Source organism: Rhinoraja longicauda, chromosome 5, assembly GCF_053455715.1.
Source record: "Rhinoraja longicauda isolate Sanriku21f chromosome 5, sRhiLon1.1, whole genome shotgun sequence".
Classification (NCBI taxonomy): Eukaryota; Metazoa; Chordata; class Chondrichthyes; order Rajiformes; family Arhynchobatidae; genus Rhinoraja; species Rhinoraja longicauda.
Window position 1 is genome coordinate 88,889,376 of NC_135957.1, and position 18,677 is coordinate 88,908,052.

Genomic DNA, 18,677 nt, shown 5'->3' on the forward strand with positions numbered 1-18,677 from the left:
TGCCCATTATGAATGATCCTCTTGATGCAGGCAAACAATCAAGGGAGAGCAAAGCCTTTGGCATGGAGACACAAGGAACTACAGATGGTGGAACCTTGAGTAAAGTACGAAGTGCTGGAGGAACTCAGAGGGCCCGGCAGAATCTGTGGAGGGACCCTTCTTCAGACTGTTATGTTTGTCCACTACACTGAGGACAGAGAGGGTTAAAACTGCTCATTGTCAATCGGCTTCTTTGATCTTTTTAATCATTCTTTGTAACCAAAGCATTTCAATTGCTGCTGAATGAAAGTGAAGTGGACTATTGCCTGAATAAAGCTCTTGCAAGCACAGAACCTAGCAGCAGCTGCCCAGCGAGGAGACACCACTGTGAGCATCTCTCCTCCAAGAGAGTTTGCGAGAAGATCAAAGTGATCACATCAAGGACATTTGCTTAAGTAGGTCAATCCAAACATTACACTGCTGGCTCTTTACAACATAATAATAAGATGCAACTTATTACACATCTTAACCCGTTTGGGAACTCTATTCAAAGATGAAAACATTGAAAAGATGTCAAGGCTTTGCCTTTAACTCATCACCATTTTCTGCTGTGCATTCCAATTCCCTCAACACTCCTTTTGATAAATATTGTGGAGCTGGGAATTTTCAAAAGAACAATCCCATCCAGTTTATAAATTACAGTTCCACAAAATAAAGCCTCTGGGTTACGAGGGAAAAGAACGACAAACATGGGCTGATTTAGAAGCTTACATTTTGAAGTCTGGTTATCAATTTTGCGACACAAGAGGCTGAAAAAAATAAAAGCAAATGTTTTTTCCTCTGCACATTGGCATTAAATCCTGTTCAGTCCAAACAAGACATGCTATTCACTGTAAAGCTGATTACTCATGGTTTAGGATCAGTTTGTATTAGCTTAAATATTGATCCCGGTGGATGAGGTCCACTGCCTGATGAATGTGGACATTTATACCCCATTCTACTCCAGAAAGTTAAAAGAAACGATGTGCACACAATCACCAGGATATCAGCTGGGCCAGCTGCATATTTCTGCCGGCCTGGCTCATAGATTCCTCTCCAAAGACAGAGGTGACAGGAGAGTATTGAGGAAGTCTCCATGAAAGTGTGTGTAAGGCAGCGATTTAGCGGAGTTCGGAGGCTGTTCCGCTTAACTCTGATTGCAGCTAATGTTTTACAGCCAAGAGCAATCACAGTGCTGGTTTTCCCTTTACTTGTGAGCTGGATCAGCAGCAAACTGCGCTGACAGCAGAAGCTGCTTACAAAGGACCACTCGTAATTCCCTGCTGCAGTGCTGGATTGTAACCCATTAACCAAGTACTTGTAATACTGCAAATATGATGTCAAAATATTGCAGGAATTGCCTTGGCATGAATGGTGACTTGCACGTCTCAGAGAGTTGTTTACTCTGACGGTGCTTTTATATTAAGTGTGATTAGCTGAATCAATTCATTAGAAGTTAATTGCATATTCTCTTGCCCAGCCGTTTTACGATGTTTTGACAAATGTTCACATCCAATCAAGATGTACTACAGTTACAGTGCGAATGAATCTTGTTAATCTCTGTGTCACACTGTGGCATATCAACATAAAGTTAGTTACGCTCAGCTATCAAAATACATTCTGCACCTGCTGTGCATGTCCTTTAGCAGGAAGCAGAAATGGCCTCTGGAGATTTGGACAATGCTGTTCCTCACAACACTAACTACTTCCATTTACACTTGGTTGCACAATATTTTTAACAAAGAAAAGAATAACAGGTCATTTTGCTCTATTATTAGGAGCAGATTGTGCTGAATGGCATGTGTCCAGCATTGAAAATGACCTCAGTTACAGATGCCTGTGCCTGTCTGCGTGGTGTGCATGTGAGTGTGCATGTGAGTGTGCATGTGAGTGTGCGAGTGTGAGTGCATGCGTGTGCGGCAGATATTGGGGGCAGTGAGCGCCGAGGGCTGAACACTGGCCGACCAGGCCGCAGGTCTCCAGGGTACAGGGGCCAGCGAGACACGGTCTGTGGCCATTCATCCATCCGGCCAGCAGGGGTGAGGATCAGCATCCACAGTCAGGCGATTCCCTGCAAAGGCAGCGCCCACTGCAGCCCAGAACAGTTCAGCACTGCAGCAGGCCCTTCAGCCCACACTGTCCACTGAAACCCATAGATGTAAATCATCAACAGTACAAGGTGGAGCAGAGGTGGCGTTGCCTCACTGTCTGAGCTGACAGCAACACCCACTATATACAGTGCAGGAGATCTACCTCAGCTCTGTCAGTCCCATAGAGAGCATTGGAGCAGCGGCCCTGACCCACCTTCCCATCAGAGCACTGAAGCCAGTCCCACACCAAGTACACTCCCAGCCTGTTGTCTACTTCACAATGCTTGCATTTCATCTTTGACAGCCTGGTGTATTTTTGCCCTGGACTTTCAGCAACAGTTTTCCATGTGAAGAGGTAGCTGGCGACTCCTGACTGAGACTGCCATGAAACTCTTGCTCTGAAGTCTCACAGTAAACGGGGCTCGACACAGACACCAGCTGACAGGTTGCCTTCAGAGCAAGGGAAATAAATAGACTCCACAGATGATCTCATTAGGGACCCTCGGACTATCTGTGATCGGACTTTATCTTGCACTAAACGTTATTCATGTATCTATACACTGTGGACGGCTCGATTGTAATCATATACAGTCTTTCGGCTGACTGGATAGCACGCAACAAAAGCTTTTCACTGTACCTCAATACACGCGACAATAAACTAAACTGAACTAAACTAACTAAAATGAGTAAACCTCCACATGCTGGAGATGGGAACCCTTGCTTGGCAAGACTTGCTTGGGCATTGAGTAACGCAGAGGGAAGCCCATTCCACATAAATGCAGCCACATTTGCAGACCTGGTATACAGAGGGAATCTCCCACATAGCAAACATTAACAAGGATTTAAAAATGAAATGCCTCCTTATGTTTAATAAAGCTATGACTAGCACTGAGGTTGTTTATCAGATCTGAATGCTTCTCTATTTTTAACACCATCTGCCTTAATGCTGCACTTTTAGCACTGCAAATTACCTCACGAGTTTCATGGAGTGCTGACAATCGAGCGAACAGCAGGAGCTGGAAGGAGGTTTGGGGAAGTGGTGAAGATGGTGACAGTATGTGTGTGGAGAGGTGGGGGGGGGGGGGCATTGACAGTGACAGTGTGGGTGTGGGGAGGTAGGGGGTGGCATTGATGGTGTGTGTGGGGGGGGGTGAGGGGTGGCACTGTGTGTGGGGAGGTGAGGGGTGACAGTGTGTGTGTGGAGGTGAGGGAGGGGGCATTGACAGTTATGGTGTGTGTGGAATATTGTGTGCAGTTTTGGTCTAATTTGAGGAAGGACATTCTTGCTATTGAGGGAGTGCAGCGTAAGTTCACCAGGTTAATTGCCGGGATGGTGGGACTGACATATGATGAAAGATTGGGTGAGTGGACTTGTATTCACTGGAATTTAGAAGGATGAGAGGGGATCTAATAGAAACATATAAAATTATTAAGGGATTAGACACGCCAGATGCAGGAAACATGTTCTCGATGTTGGGGGAGTCCAGAACCAGGGGTCACAGTTTAAGAATAAGGAGAAGGCCATTTACAGTAGAACTGAGAAGAGGAAAAACCTTTTCACAGAGAGAGTTGTGAATCTGTGGAATTCTCTGCCTCAGAAGGCAGTGGAGGCCAATTCACTGGATGCATCCAAAAGAGAGGTAGAATGAGCTCTTAGGGCTGGCAAAAACAAGGGATATGGGGAGAAGGCAGGCACAGGTTACTGATTGTGGACGATCAGCCATGATCACAATGAATGGCGGTGCTGACTCGAAGGGAGAGAGATCCAATTCTTCTGATGAAACTGAACAGTTGTTCTTTGGATTCTGCCGCTGATGGGCAGTCTCTCCCTCCATCCAAGTCTCTCCCTCCATCCAACAGTCTCTTCCCCCATCCAAGACTTTCCCTCCATCCAAGTCTCTCCCCCATCCAGCAGTCTCTCCCCCATCCAAGCCAGTCTCTCCCCCATCCAACAGTCTCTCCCCCATCCAACAGTCTCTCCCCCATCCAACAGTCTCTCCCCCATCCAACAGTCTCTCCCCATCCAACAGTCTCTCCCCCATCCAAGCCAGTCTCTCCACCCATCTCTCCCCCAACCAACAGTCTCTCCATCCATCCAAGCTGACACTGCTCCTGCCTGACAGCTCTTGCATCTACTTCACCACCAACTGGCCACTTCCAGCATTGGCTGCCCACTTCTACCCTGAACTCTGGAACATTAACTTTGGTCTCAGCCACCACCTTATCAACACGCGCCCCCTGAGCAACACTGCACCGATACTAGATCCAGCACTCTCTTCATGGCACCCGTCCCCTGCACCTACTTTCTGTAGATTTCATTAATCATGTTTTGTCTTCCTATCAAGTGGGATATGTTAAGACTTCTTTGCTCCAGTCATTTAGCTGAAATACTGTAGCGTTTTACTTCAAATTGGTTGTTTACTTGAAGTCTTCAGAAAGAGACGAAACAGATTAGAAATAAAGAGTTTGATTCAAAAGTCATAATAAATGTTCAATCCAAAGCAACTTAGTTTATGGACGATTCAACGACAGTAAAATAATGTTGTTTGTGACAGACCAGTGAGTAGGAGGTACAAGGCTTGGCCTGGGCCCTGATCAGCTCCACTGCCACAAGCCTAGAATCTGGAATGGAGATTGAGGACCTTGCATGAGAGGAGGAATGGGGGGAAGTTTGCCAGATCAGGCCTGAGAGGCCAGTGGTGCTCTGAAAGTGACAGCATCTGTGTCATGGATTTCTGGGTGAGCTGATTAGGAATGTTTTAGTAAGGAGATGAGGAGAAATATATTTAGTCAGAGGGCGGTGAATCTGTGGAATTGTTTGCAGCAGAATGCTGTGGCGGCCACGTCAGTGGATATTTTAAGGGCAGAGATACATAGATTCTTAATTAGTACGGGTGTCAGGGGTTATGGGGAGAAGGCAGGAGAATGGGGTTAGGAGGGAGAGATAGATCAGCCATGATTGAATGGCGGAGTAGACTTGATGGGCCGATTGGCCTAATTCTACTCCTATCATTTATGACCTTATGACCTTCTAACGTTGCAGTGAAAGAAGTGTGCATGGCGAGTGGACAACACGGGCCATGAGGGGCAAGGCAATCTTATGCAGATGAGAGGTTATAATTAGTGAAACAATAATCATTTTACAAAAATGCATCGGCTATTCCACAAAATACAATGGGCATATAAAGGTCCAGACTCCACTGGTAGCAGCAGTGGTGAATGAACATTCCACCACCCCAATCCCACTAACAAGTGCCCTTTGCTCTTTTGTTATAATGGAATTTAAAATGATACTCTGCAATAGTTAAACAAATGCTGACATCATATTGCTACAGTTCAGAAAGGACTATTGAAAAGTCATATTACACACTTGAGTGTTCTTTTGTTGAAACGGATAATGGAGTCCCAGCAAAATAAGTACACAAGCAATTCACCTGTCACAGATCGCTCAAGGAATAATACCATGAATTAATGTCTAATTTAATCAGTGCTTTATTAAGATGCAATGATTAAATGGTTTCCAATTATACATCAAGAATAAATTAAAATGCATTAAGTATCATTCATTTCTATTCCCCAAAATAGAATCCACTTTCAGAAATAACTTCCACAAGCTTCACCAAACGTTCCTCACTGAACACACAACATTCGTCTCCTTGCCCAATGCACCCTCTGGCACCTGTACTGAAACTCTCCCATGCTGGTAAACATGGGCTGATGGAATTGAGAGGATACTTTTGATGTCGTATACATTTAATATGGATGGGCTCAAATGTGGGGAATAAAGACAACTGTTTTCTGTAGGTTGATCTCATCACAACCTACCAATTGATAAAACTTCCCAGTGTCTGACAAAAGACAGCCATTACCCCCGGAGGGGAGAAGTGAGTGGCCACCTACCTTCTGGTTCCCCACACAAGGTACACTGTGATTCTGCAACAAAAGGAGAGAAGAATCACCCGTTAGTCCTTCAATCTTTCAGCTTCGGAATGAGCAAAATGCAAAGCATGCAATTGTGGCAAACAAGTTCAGTTATTATTTATCAGAAGTGTTCAAATTCCACTGCTGAACACAAATGGTGATTTCATTGCATTTAGACTTTACAGAAATGTGTATTGGATCTATTCTGCCACAGATATTCCTTTCATAAAACCTAATTTTACCGACATATAGAGCTCCAGCCCAACTTGCCCATTCTGACCAAGATGCCCCATCTACACTAGGTGCCGTAGAAAGCATTTTATCAGGATGCATCGTAGCTGGGTTTGGGAAAGCTCCAACCAAGACTGCAAGAAATTGCAGAGAATTGTAGACTTCGCCCAGGCCATCACACAAACGATCCTCCACTTACACCTCAGCAAGACCAGCAGCATAATCACGGACCAGTCTCACCCCGATCACTCCCTCTTCTCCTCTCCCCCCTCAGGCAAGAAGTACTGAAATGTGAAAACGCACATCTCCAGATTCAGGAAGTTTCTTCCTGGCTTTTATCAGGCAACTGAATCATCTTATCACCAACTAGAGCGTGGTCCAGAGCTACCATGAGTCCTCCGAACTATCTTTAATCGGACTTTACTGGACTTGATCTTGCACTGACTGTTATTCCCTTTATGCTGTATCTGTACACTGTGTGCAGCTTGATTGTAATCAGCATCTTCCACTTTACGTCGTGCAGACTTTATCGTAATGCTCTTTTTAAGAACCGGATGCTGAGAGAATCTGATCACAGAGGAATAGATCAGGTAGACACACAGTTTCCAGCCCAGAGTAGAGGAATCGAGAACCAGAGGACATAGGTTTCAGGTGAAGGGGAAAGATTTAATAGGAACGTGAGGGGTAACTTTTTCACAAAGGGGATGGTGGGTGTATGAAACAAGCTGCTGGAGGAGGTAGCTCAGGCAGGTAGTATTGCAATGTTTCATAAACATTTGGACAAGTACATGTATAGGATTGTTTTAGAGGGTCTGGGGCCAAATGTAGACAGGTGGGACGTGTGTTGATGGGACATGTTGATCGGTGAGGGTAAGTTGAACCAAAGGGCTGCTTCCACACTGTATGACTATGACACACACTCTTATTTTGAATATTTTATCTCTAAGATCAGTGATCCAGTAAAAGTTTTTTTGTTGCGTGCTACCCAGTCAGCGAAGACTATACATGATTATAATCCAGCTGTCCAGAGTACAGATAAGGGCAGCACAGTGGCGCAGAAGTAGAGTTGCTGCATTACAGTGCCAGAGACGGGTTAGATCTAGACTATGGCTGCTGTCTGTACGGAGTTTGTACGTTCTCCCCGTGACCTGCGTGGGATTTTCCCGTGAGCACCGGTTTCCTCCCACACTCCAAAGACGTACAGGTGTGTAGGTTAATTAGCTTGGTAAAATTATAAATTGTCCCGAGTGTGTGAAGGATAGTGTTAGACAATAGACTATAGATGCAGGAGGAGGCCATTCAGCCCTTCGAGTCATGATCCAATGTGATCATGGCTGATCATTCTCAATCAGTACCCCGTTCCTGCCTTCTCCCCATACCCCCCGACTCCGCTATCCTTAAGAGCTCTATCTAGCTCTCTCTTGAATGCATTCAGAGAATTGGCCTCCACTGCCTTCTGAGGCAGAGAGTTCCACATGAATGTGTGGGGATCACTGGACTCAGTGGGCTGAAGGGGCTGTTTTCACACTGTATCTCTAAACTAAACTAACTTCTCTCCCACAATCAGCAATACCAAACTGATGGCTGAGCCAATGGACTTTGAAGACTGACTAAGATCTTGGTGTTATTTTACAGGTTATTTTAACTCCTGCAACACATTTACCTTGATCTATACTATATTCCACTTTGTGCAGACTGGTTCACTACTGTAGACTCTGACTCTGAGGTGGTAAAGGTAAATGTGAATATTGCCAATCTACAATAGGTTACAAAATTGTGTAACTTTTAAGTATGCTGACATTAGCAGTGCATTTAGAGACAGTGCTAGAGATAGTGGAACACCTACTTCAGCCTCTTATTCATAGACTACAGCTCTGCCTTTAACACCATTATCCCATCCCAGCTCATCACCAAACTCATGGGACTTGTAGTCAGCACTCATCTCTACAACTGGAGCCTCCACTTCCTGATCAACACACCCCAATCAGTGAGGATAGGGGACAAATCATCCTCCACGATAATCCTCAACACTGGTGCTCTGCAAGGATGCGTTGTCAGCCCCCTTCTTTACTCCTTGTCCACCCACGACTGTGCAGCATGTACACATCTAATTCAATTTACAAATTCACAGACAACACCACCATTGTGGCCGGATATCAAATAATGATGAGACGGAGCACAGGAAGGACATTGAGATCCTTGTGTCCCGGTGTCAAGACAACAAGCTTTCTCTCAATGTCAGCAAGACAAAGGAGATAGTGATGGACTTCAGGAAGTGAAGCAGTACACATACCCCAGTTTGCATTGACAGTGCCAAAGTAGAGATAGCTTCCACATTCAGGCCCACGTTAGGACCAGTTCCTCTGTGCCTTGCCTATTTAATTGTCTGCCTCAATGCTCAAACATTAATATACAACGTGAAGAGAAGCGGCCCCAGCACCAGACTTGTGTCTCATTCCACCACCTCTTCTGGAGCAGATTCTAGATATCACCCATTCTGTGCAAAACACCTAACATACAGAGCCCAGAGGGATTGATCATATGGATGCTTGTAACATCAGGAAGGGCACAGGTTTAAGGTGAGAGGGGAAAGATTTAATAGGGACAGGAGGGCACTGTTCACTCAGAGGGTGGTGGGTGTACAGAATGGGCTGCCAGAGGAGGTAGTTGAGGCAGGTATTTTAAAGCATTTAGAAACATAGAAAATAGGTGCAGGAGGAGGCCATTCGGCCCTTCAAGCCAGCACCACCATTCATTGTGATCATGGCTGATTATCCACAATCAATAACCCGTTCCTGCCTTCTCCCCATATCCCATGATTCCACAATACTCCAGAGCTCTATCTAACTCTCTCTTAAATCCATCCAGTGATGGCTTCTGTGGCAGAGAATTCCACAGATTCACAACTCTCTGGGTGAACAAGTTCCTTCTCACCTCAGTTTTAAATGGCCTCCCCTTTATTCTAAGACTGTGTCCCCTGGTTCTGGCCTCACCCAACATTGGGAACATTTTTCCTGCATCTAGCTTGTCCAGTCCTTTTATAATTTTATATGATTCTTTAAGATCCCCTCTCATCCTTCTAAACTCCAGTGAATACAAGCCTAGTCTTTTCAATCTTTCCTCATATGACAGTCCCGCCATCCCAGGGATTATTCTCGTGAACCTACATTGCACTGCCTCAATTACAAGGATGCGCTTCCACAAATTAGGAGACCAAAACTGTACACAATACTCCAGATGTGGTCTTACCAGGGCCCTATACAACTGCAGAAGGACCTCTTTACTCCTATACTGAAATCCTCTTGTTATGAAGGCCAACATGCCATTAGCTTTCTTCACTGCCTGCTGTACCTGCACGCCAACTTTCAGTGACTGGTGTACAAGGACACCCAGGTCTCACTGCACCTCCCCCTTACCTAACCCGACACCATTGAGATAATAATCTGCCTCCTTGTTTTTGCCGCCAAAGTGGATAACCTCACATTTATCTATATTATACTGCATCTGCCACGCATTTGCCCACTCACTCAACCTGTCCAGGTCACCCTGCAACCTCCTAACATCCTCTTCACAGTTTACACTGCCACCCAGCTTTGTGTCGTCTGCAAACTTGCTAGTGTTGCTTCTAATTCCCTCTTCCAAATCATTAATATATATGGTAAACAGTAGCGGCCTCAACACTGAGCCTTGCGGCACTCCACTCTCCACTGCCTGCCATTCTGAAAAGGACATGTTTAAAAGACATTTGGACAGGTGCATGGATAGGAAAGGTTTAAAGAGATATGTGCCAGACATGTGCCAGACATGTGCTCTCCAATCATGCTATCCAGCTATCATTTGCCAGGCCTTGTCTCACCCTCGCTACAATCAGTACAATCAAGAAAGGCCCCGACCCAAATCACCTATCCCTGACCTGCTGAGTTACTCCAGCACTCTGTGAAATGTCACCTATCCATGTTCTCCAGAGATGCTGCCTGACCCGCTGAGTTACTCGAGGATTTTGTGTCTACCGTCCCTTGGTATGTGTTGTGAATAACGTAAAGCTGTCTGAGGCAACAGCAGAATATACATCAGATGGAGATTTGGGCAAAGCATTGGCAGGTAGTATTTAATCCTGGCAAGTATGAGCTGAAGCATTTTTGGAATATAATTAGGGTTAACACATATGTGGTAAGTGGCAGGAAACGGAGGAACACGGATCAATGGAGATCATGGATCCAAATCCATAGTTGCTGAAAGCACCAGCAAGAGTCAACAGGGTGGCTGAGAAAGCATAACTTCATAAGTTAGTGTACGAAAGTTGGCCTGTGCATTGCAACTTCGCAGAGCACTAGTTAACTAGGAGTGTCATCTGTAGTTTTGACCAGCACAGGACAGGAAGGATCTGATTGCAGAGAGGAATTCACCAGGATATTGCCTGGACTGGAGGTCTATAGGTATGGGAAGACATTGAATCGGCTGGGCATGTTATCCCTGGAGCAAAGGAGGCTGAGGGTGATGATAACACGTATATAAAATCATAAAAGGCACAGATGGTCAGAATCTTTGTCATGTGGTAAGGATATAAAAGACAAGAGGACAGAGGTTGAAGGTTAGAGGAAGAAATTTTCAAAATGATCTGAAGGGAATTAAAAAAAAATGTTTATGAGACATTATGACAGAAAGTAAATAGATAGAAGAGTACAGCACTGAAATGGGCCCTTCCACCCCCAATGTCGGTGGCAAACATGATGCTGTTAAAGTGGTCTCATCTGCCTGTACATGTCCCATATTCCTCTGTTCCCTGCACTTACATAGGCCTATCTAAAAGACTCTTGATGTGTTCCGGGCTCCTACTACACTGTGAAAACAAACATTAAAATTGTGAGAACAAGTTCAGTGACTTTGAAGAGGGTGGGAGTGAAGGACGATTTATTTGGACAAGAAGCCATGAACCTTTAGGACATGGAATCGAGGTGTAACGGGGCTGGCACCTTGCCCTTTCACAGGCATTGGCCACTCCACACATCCGTGGTGGTGAAAGATCTTTGGTTTCTCCACCTGTGCTCATGGTTATTTCCAGCATTCGCTGCCTTCAAATCAGATTTCCAACGTTTATAGATTTTTTAATGTTCCTATTAAAGCTGGGAATGTCACCAATGTTGAATCAGATCAAAAATGAAACCCTGATAAGCTGCACAGTGACCTTGGAGTTGAATAGATTTTTATGCAAATTTGCATTATACCTAATATATCTCCACACTCCGCTGATAATCACCTTTAAATACCTTTGGACTTAATGTTCAAGCTCGTGACATTACAGCCCTATGATGGAGTTCACTCATTACAGACGGTGTCATTAAAAGTTAACGGATTAAGCAAGATTGCAACTACTGAACGACTCTGAGCTGAACACCTGGAATAGTGGAAGGTCACCTCCACCAGATGGCGCCAGCAATGGCTGCCTCGCCAACAGTCTGTCTGTCCCGTCCTTCTTTCTGTTTTAATAGTCTGCGTTAAATGTATGTTTTTAGTGTTCTTTACCTTGTTTTATGTGGGGGCAGGGTGGGGTTGGGGGAAACCTTTTCTAATCTCTTACCTCGGCAGTGATTTTTGTGATTTTTTCCGTGGCGTATCGCCATCCTCACTGCGGCCTTTACAGGAGACCAACATTTGAGAGCTCCACCACAGGGAGCCTACGGGACTCTAATATCGCAGAGCCCGCGAACTCTTTGCCAGGGATCGACCTCGGACCTCCAACTGTGGGTGCTTGCGGACTTAACATCACGGAGCCAACATCGCGGGGTCTGGTCAGAGACCGACTTCGGGAACTCGAAGCTGCAGGAGCTTGGATCGCCCCGACGCGGGGACTTGGATCGCCCCGACAGATGGTTCGACTTCCCTGACCGCGGAAGAATAAAGAGGAAGCAGATTGGACTTTTTTGCCTTCCATCACAGTGAGGAATGTGGGGAATCCACTGTGGTGGATGTTTATGGTGACTTTTATGTGGTTGTGTCTTGTTGCTTTTCTTTGTATGGCTGTATGGTAATTTGCATATCACTGTATCTTAATTGGTACGTGTGACAAACCTTTGAACGAAAGGCAGCAACTTACAAACATGGGATATAAACATCAGAGATCGGATCAGAGATCGGACAGAAAGAGACATCACCTGGTTAGTTGAAAGTGAACTATTCCAGCTTTCCCTCACGAGCCCAGGAACTTTCTCAGCTCCAAATCTTTACCCAATTCCTTGTGAAAGCTTCTGCTGATGTACCTTTCCCTCCTTCTTGGACTATATCATTACTTAAACAGAAAACATCTTCTCATCTGCCATCTTTTATTTTCTGCCAATTATAACAAGACTTCCCTTCCCGAGTTTGGAGTTAGACAATAGACAATAGACAATAGAAAATAGGTGCAGGAGTAGGCCATTCGGCCCTTCAAGTTGAGGGGACTTCCCTACCCAGGCACACAGTGAGATACGACAGTCAATGGAGGCCATACATATCACAGAGGATAATCAAACTAAGCAGCGTGAGTGAGTGCTGGCCTTTCCAATATAGTTTCAGAGGACGTACACTCAATAAAAACAGAGAAATGTAGATAAATATTTCATCTGAGGTCTAATCAGTGTCTCGGCAAGGGCTGTTACAATTTCATTGTTTTATATTGTATGCCTGCATATACAAGGCCAAAGAAATAAGAATAAGGGGTAAGCCATTTAGAACAGAGATGAGGAAAAACTTTTTCAGTCAGAGTTGTGAATCTGTGGAATTCTCTGCCTCAGAGGGCAGTGGAGGCCAATTCTCTGAATACATTCACGAGAGAGCTAGATAGAGCTTTTAAGGATAGCGGAGTCAGGGGGTATGGGGAGAAAGCAGGAACGGGGTACTGATTGAGAATGATCAGCCATGATCACATTGAATGGCGGTGCTGGCTCGAAGGGCCGAATGGTCTACTCCTGCACCTATTGTCTATTGTCTATTGAAATGCTTTGTTGTTTTTAAATCTGTCACTTTTAATTATATGTATGTGCACCTTCAAACATCGCTGTTCCTGCAAGCACATTAAAATGGAACCATTAGTTTATATTGTCTTGCCTAGCACTTCCGATCATAATGCAGCATTTAATATCTCTTTGCATTACATTTCATCTCCATTTGCCTGGCCACTTGGCCAGTCAGGGTAGGGTGGTGATCAGATCTGTTTCTAATCTCCTTGTTGTTAACTATAATTCTGGATCTGCGCCTTATGTGTCGTATGAGATTTGGCTTCACTCCCCACAGGACGTAACTACATTTCAAAAGCAGCAGTGTTGTTAATAGCAAGCCCTGGGAAACATTGCTGTGTAATTTGCTTCAATCTTCACCCTCTGCTTCTGTCCCAGAGCTGTCCCAGGCGGCTGCTATCTCTTTAAACCCATTGGTCCCAATTTACTAAGAAGTGTTTTGCGTGGTACTTTGTTGAGTTCCCATTGCAAGTCCACAAAGTTAACATTAAATGCAGTAACTGCAATCCCCTTTATGCAATACTAAGCCAAACGTTTGGAACACATCTACCTTGCCAGTTGTTTAATAATGCCCACAGTCCAATTGTCAATTCCGGAATCGCGCCCTTTGGCGGTTTACATCACCATGGGTTTGGTCTCTAGCTATGGGGGGTATTAATCAACCTACAGTTCCCCAGCACTGCTCCCCCGGGCTCTGTTAGTACCGTCCAAACTCATGATCCCCAAACGCCAGACACAAGAGCATTACCACCTGTAGACTCCCCACCCTCACAAACTACCTTGTAGAGAGAGACCCTTGGTCCTTCATCCAACCCTTGAACTCACTTCCCAGTAGAACTGTTGGAGCATCTTCACGGCATGGTCCAGCTGTCCATGGAGTGGGCCGTGGGGAGCAGCCGGGGATGGCATGGATCAGGCCCCGCAGCACCGGGGGGTCGCATGGATCGGGCCCCGCAGCACCGGGGGATCGCATGGAGTGGGCCCCGCTGGGGGCCCTACAGCAGCCGGGGGATCGCATAGAGTGGGCCCCGCTGGGGGCCCCGCAGCACCGGGGGATCGCATGGAGTGGGCCCCGCTGGGGGCCCTACAGCAGCCGGGGGATCGCATGGAGTGGGCCCCGCTGGGGGCCCTACAGCAGCCGGGGGATCGCATGGAGTGGGCCCCGCTGGGGGCCCTACAGCAGCCGGGGGATCGCATGGATCGGGCCCTGCAGCAGCCGGGGGATCGCATGGATCGGGCCCGGCCGGGTGAACTGCGGGAGGTGGGCAATTGGGGGCCCCTGGAGCAGCCGAGGGAATAGGGGGCCACTGAAGACCCCACAGAGGCCGGTGGATCGGGCGCGGATGGGGGCGCGGGCGCGGCCTGCAGTGGTACAGTACAGCACGGGGTGGGGTAGGGTGGGGACAGCGTCGTCTGGCCAGGCGGACCCTCGCCACGCCGACCTTGTCTTGTTGATACTGCACCTGTCGGCTATAAACGTGCAGTCCCTCATGCATGCAGTTGCAGATTTAAAATGTAGTATTTGGATTTAAAATGTAGTATTTGCATTACCACCGCCGGCAAATAGACCTTTATGGCCAAATTAAGGCTAACAAATTTGAACTTGAAGGGTAACAGTTGGCACTGGGCACGTGGTAACTCTTGTGCAAAGATACTAGAGGAGCACGATGGACCACTAGCCGGCACTGAAGTGCAGTCCACAAAGGCGCGGGATGGCCGCCATTTTAGTAAGCAGACCCCGCCGCTCGCTCTGCCTCTCGCAGTGTAATCAGTGTTTTGCGGGAACAGTATGTGTGATGATACCATTAAAATGCAGAATATATCTATCTATTCACAGATTTTTGTTATTTTTCTTTTTAAATGTTTCTGCAAGTTTCTGCTTACTAAAATGGCGCCGTGACGTACTACGGTTTTTAGGGTCGAGTGGCCTATCTTGCTCCTCTAGTATCTTTGCTCAGTGTAATCTACTATTCCTACACTCTTATACTTCAGGCTGAGTCTGCCAATGTCGAGTGCGATTTGTTTTCTGAACTAGATGCAATAGGGGACTTTGACTGCACAGTGACAGTAAGGTAGTATTGAAGCTCTGGGGGAGGAGTGTGGAGCCTCTTGAAGATGCCTCTCTCCCACCGTCTTACAATGAACTCGGGGTAGACAATACACGATTAACGAATGAGCAAACCCAGAAAAAGGAGTGAAAAGTAAATCTGGATTCAATTACATGTTATTTTGAGCATTGCAAGATTGTTAACGGGCTTCTCTTTATTTTTATTCTGCCCAGTGTAACTGCCTTCTCTTTATTACCATGGCACTGACAACATCATCTCATGAAGCCAGATGACGAGTGAAGACACAGAACTCATGAAAGTAGTACATTTGCTCGTACAAATAAAGGCATAGACTGTTTTCTAAATAGGGAGAGAATTCAGAAATCGGAGGTGCAAAGGGATTCAGGAGTGCTGGTGCAGGATTCCCCAAAAGGTGAATCTGCAAGTAGAATTGGTAGTTAGGAAGGCAAATGCAATGCTCGCATTTATTTTGAGCGGACTAAAATATTAAAGCAGGAATGTCATGCTGAGGCTTTATAAGGCACTGGTCAGACTGCATTTGGAGTATTGTGAGCAGTTTTGGGCACCATGACTGAGGAAGGATGTGCTGGCTCTGGAGAGGGTCCAGAGGAGGTTTATGAGAATGATCCCATGAATGATTGGGTTAACATATGATGAGCATTTGACGGCACTGGGCCTGTACTCACTGGAGTTTAGAAGGATGAGGGGGGACCTCATTGAAACTTACCAAATAGTGAAAGGCCTGAATAGAGTGGACGAGGAGAGGATGTTTCCACCAGTGGGAGAGTCTAGGACCAGAGGCCACAGCCTCAGAATAAAAGGATTTACCTTTAGAAAGGAGATGAGGAGGAATTTCTTTAGTCAGAGGGTGGTGAATCTGTGGAATTTATCGACAGATACTTGATTAATATGGGTGTCAGGGTTGTGGGGAGAAGGCAGGAGAATGGAGTTGAGAGGTAGATCAGCCATAATTGAATGGCGGAGTAGACTCGATGGGCTGAGTGGCCTAATTCTGCTCCTATAACTTATGGAGTTGTGAAGCTCCTGGTCCTGAAGATGGCAATGGATGACCCACACTCAGTGGTCACCTCGTTCCACCTCCAGTCCAGGCATGGCCGACCTCTCTGACGGTGGCATAGCTGGGAGCGGCAGTGAGGCTGTGGCAGTGCAGTTAGCTCAACACCTGGCCTTGTGAAAACGTCTGTCGTCAAACGGACTTGCACCAGTTCCAAGTATCTCTGACATCACACATGTTCAGGAATAGTTGTAGAAAATAATCAAGTAATTGCAAATATTGTAACTGATCAATTAAAAATTGAAAAGACTTCAGACTTGTTTGTGTTAATCACTAATATTTATAAAACATACGGAAACGTTGTGGTTTCTTTAGTGTAGTGGTTATCCTGTTTGCCTTGCATGCAAAACGTTCCCAGTTCAATCCCAGCTGGAAACATGTTTAAATGTGTTTTTTCACACAGAGGGTACTGTGTTTATGGAACAAGCTGCCAGAGGAGGTAGTTGATGCAGGTACCATAACAACATTTCAAAGACACTTGAGTAGGTACATGGAGAGGGAAGGTTCGGAGGGATGTCGGCCTAATGGGTACAGTGTAGATGGGGGGCATCTTAGTCAGCACAGACGAGCTGGGCCAAATGACCTGTTTCCATGCTGTATGACTTAATAACTATAATTCTATTCTCTCTTCTTTTTATTTTGCTTCTCAATTACCCTCCCAACCAAAGAAAATCTGGCACTTAATTCTCTATTAAATCTTAAATCTTTCATTTATCATTCACTTCCTGTCTCATTTCAATTGAATTATAAATATTCTTAAAATCCAGAAGCTCTTTGCTCTGAAGGCCATGCCTTTCTGGCACTGAGTAATCCACCTCATTGCTCACCCCTGCTCTCGGAAGGCTATCCCCCGCTCCAGTGAAGGGGGTGGGGGGGATGATGGTCCTTTCAACCCTAACCCTAACCCACGGGAGCCTCGGCATCATTCCCTTTTAGCTGAGGTAATGGGAGGAGAGAGGAATTCGGCAACGATCATCCCTTGGGTGCTTGGCTTCCACCCATCCTAGACCCTCGACAATTGCAGACCATGTCTCCACACACTCAGAAACAAAACCACTTGGTTGAGATTCTGATGTTATGGTCCATCTGTGGAAAACCATTGCAACTAGCAGCTGACAAAACACAGGAAATAATTCATCATCACCACAACATTCCTTCAACCAGTTATGGAAATGAGAGGCACTTTAGACTTTAGAGATACAGTGTGGATACAGGCCCTTTGGCCCACTGAGTCCATGCCGACCGGCGATCACCTGTAGACTAGCACTATGCTGCACACTAGGAACAATTTACAGAAGCCAATTAATGTACAAACCTGTATGTCTTTGGACTGTGGGTGGAAACCAAAACCCACACGGTCCCAGGGAGAACGTACAAACTCCGTACGTTCAGCACCTGTAGTCAGGATTAATTCCAGGTCTTTGGCGCTGTAAGGCAGCAACTCTTCCATTGTGCCACTGTGTCGCCCTAAAGCTTAGCCTTTAGCCTAAGGCACAACCTTGGCTTTCCTACTGCCCTTACATTAAGTGTTATGTCCCACACATAGCCATTATGGCTAGGCAGATGGTATGTGCACCTCTGCCGTTCATCCAATTTCCAAATCTGCAGTCAACACGAAAACCTGGAGGCTCAGTGAACTGTGGGGATGTAGTCCTTCAAGGAGGTCATACGGTCATAAGATCATGTGATAGGAGCCAGATTGGGCCAATCAGCCCATCGAGTCTACTCCGCCATTCAATAATGGCTGATCAATCTCTCCTCCTCAAACCCATTCTCCTGCCTTCTCCTATAATCAAGAATTTGCCTTAACAATTTTCTTGGCCTCCACAGCCTTCTGTGGCAAAGAATTCCACAGATTCACCACCCTCTGAATAAAGAAATTCCTCCTCATCTCCTTCCTAAAGGAACATCCTTTAATTCTGAGGCTGTGACCTCTGGTCCTAGAATCTCCCACTAGCAGAAACATCCTCTCCACATCCACTCTATCCAGGCCTTTCACCATTCGGTAAGTTTAAATGGGGTCCCCCCTCATTCTTCCAAACTCCAGCGAGTACAGGCCCAGTACCGTCAAATGCTCATCATCTGTTTACCTACTCATTCCTGGGATCATTCTTGTAAACCTCCTCTGAACCCTCTCCAGAGCCAGCACATCCTTCCTCAGATATGGGGCCCAAAATTGCTCACAATATTCCAAATGTGGTCTCACCAGTGCCTTATAGAGCCTCAGCAATACATCTCTCAGTTCGTTCATGATTTTATTTTTTTCCATGATCTTCAGCTG

At 45.9% G+C, this 18,677-nt stretch overlaps 1 protein-coding gene across 8 annotated transcripts in view; it reads right to left on the minus strand.

The window, feature by feature from the left end:
• Nucleotides 1-18,677, minus strand: part of dlgap2a (discs, large (Drosophila) homolog-associated protein 2a) — a 405,726-nt gene that overhangs the window by 245,334 nt on the left and 141,715 nt on the right. For all 8 annotated transcript variants that reach the window (XM_078399927.1, XM_078399923.1, XM_078399924.1 and 5 more), the window contains one exon: nucleotides 6,009-6,041. Coding sequence is in view for 4 of the 8 variants with exons in the window: in XM_078399923.1 (XP_078256049.1) it covers nucleotides 6,009-6,041 (33 nt within the window). In the remaining 4 variants the exon portion in view is untranslated. The remainder of the gene's footprint in view (nucleotides 1-6,008; nucleotides 6,042-18,677) is intronic.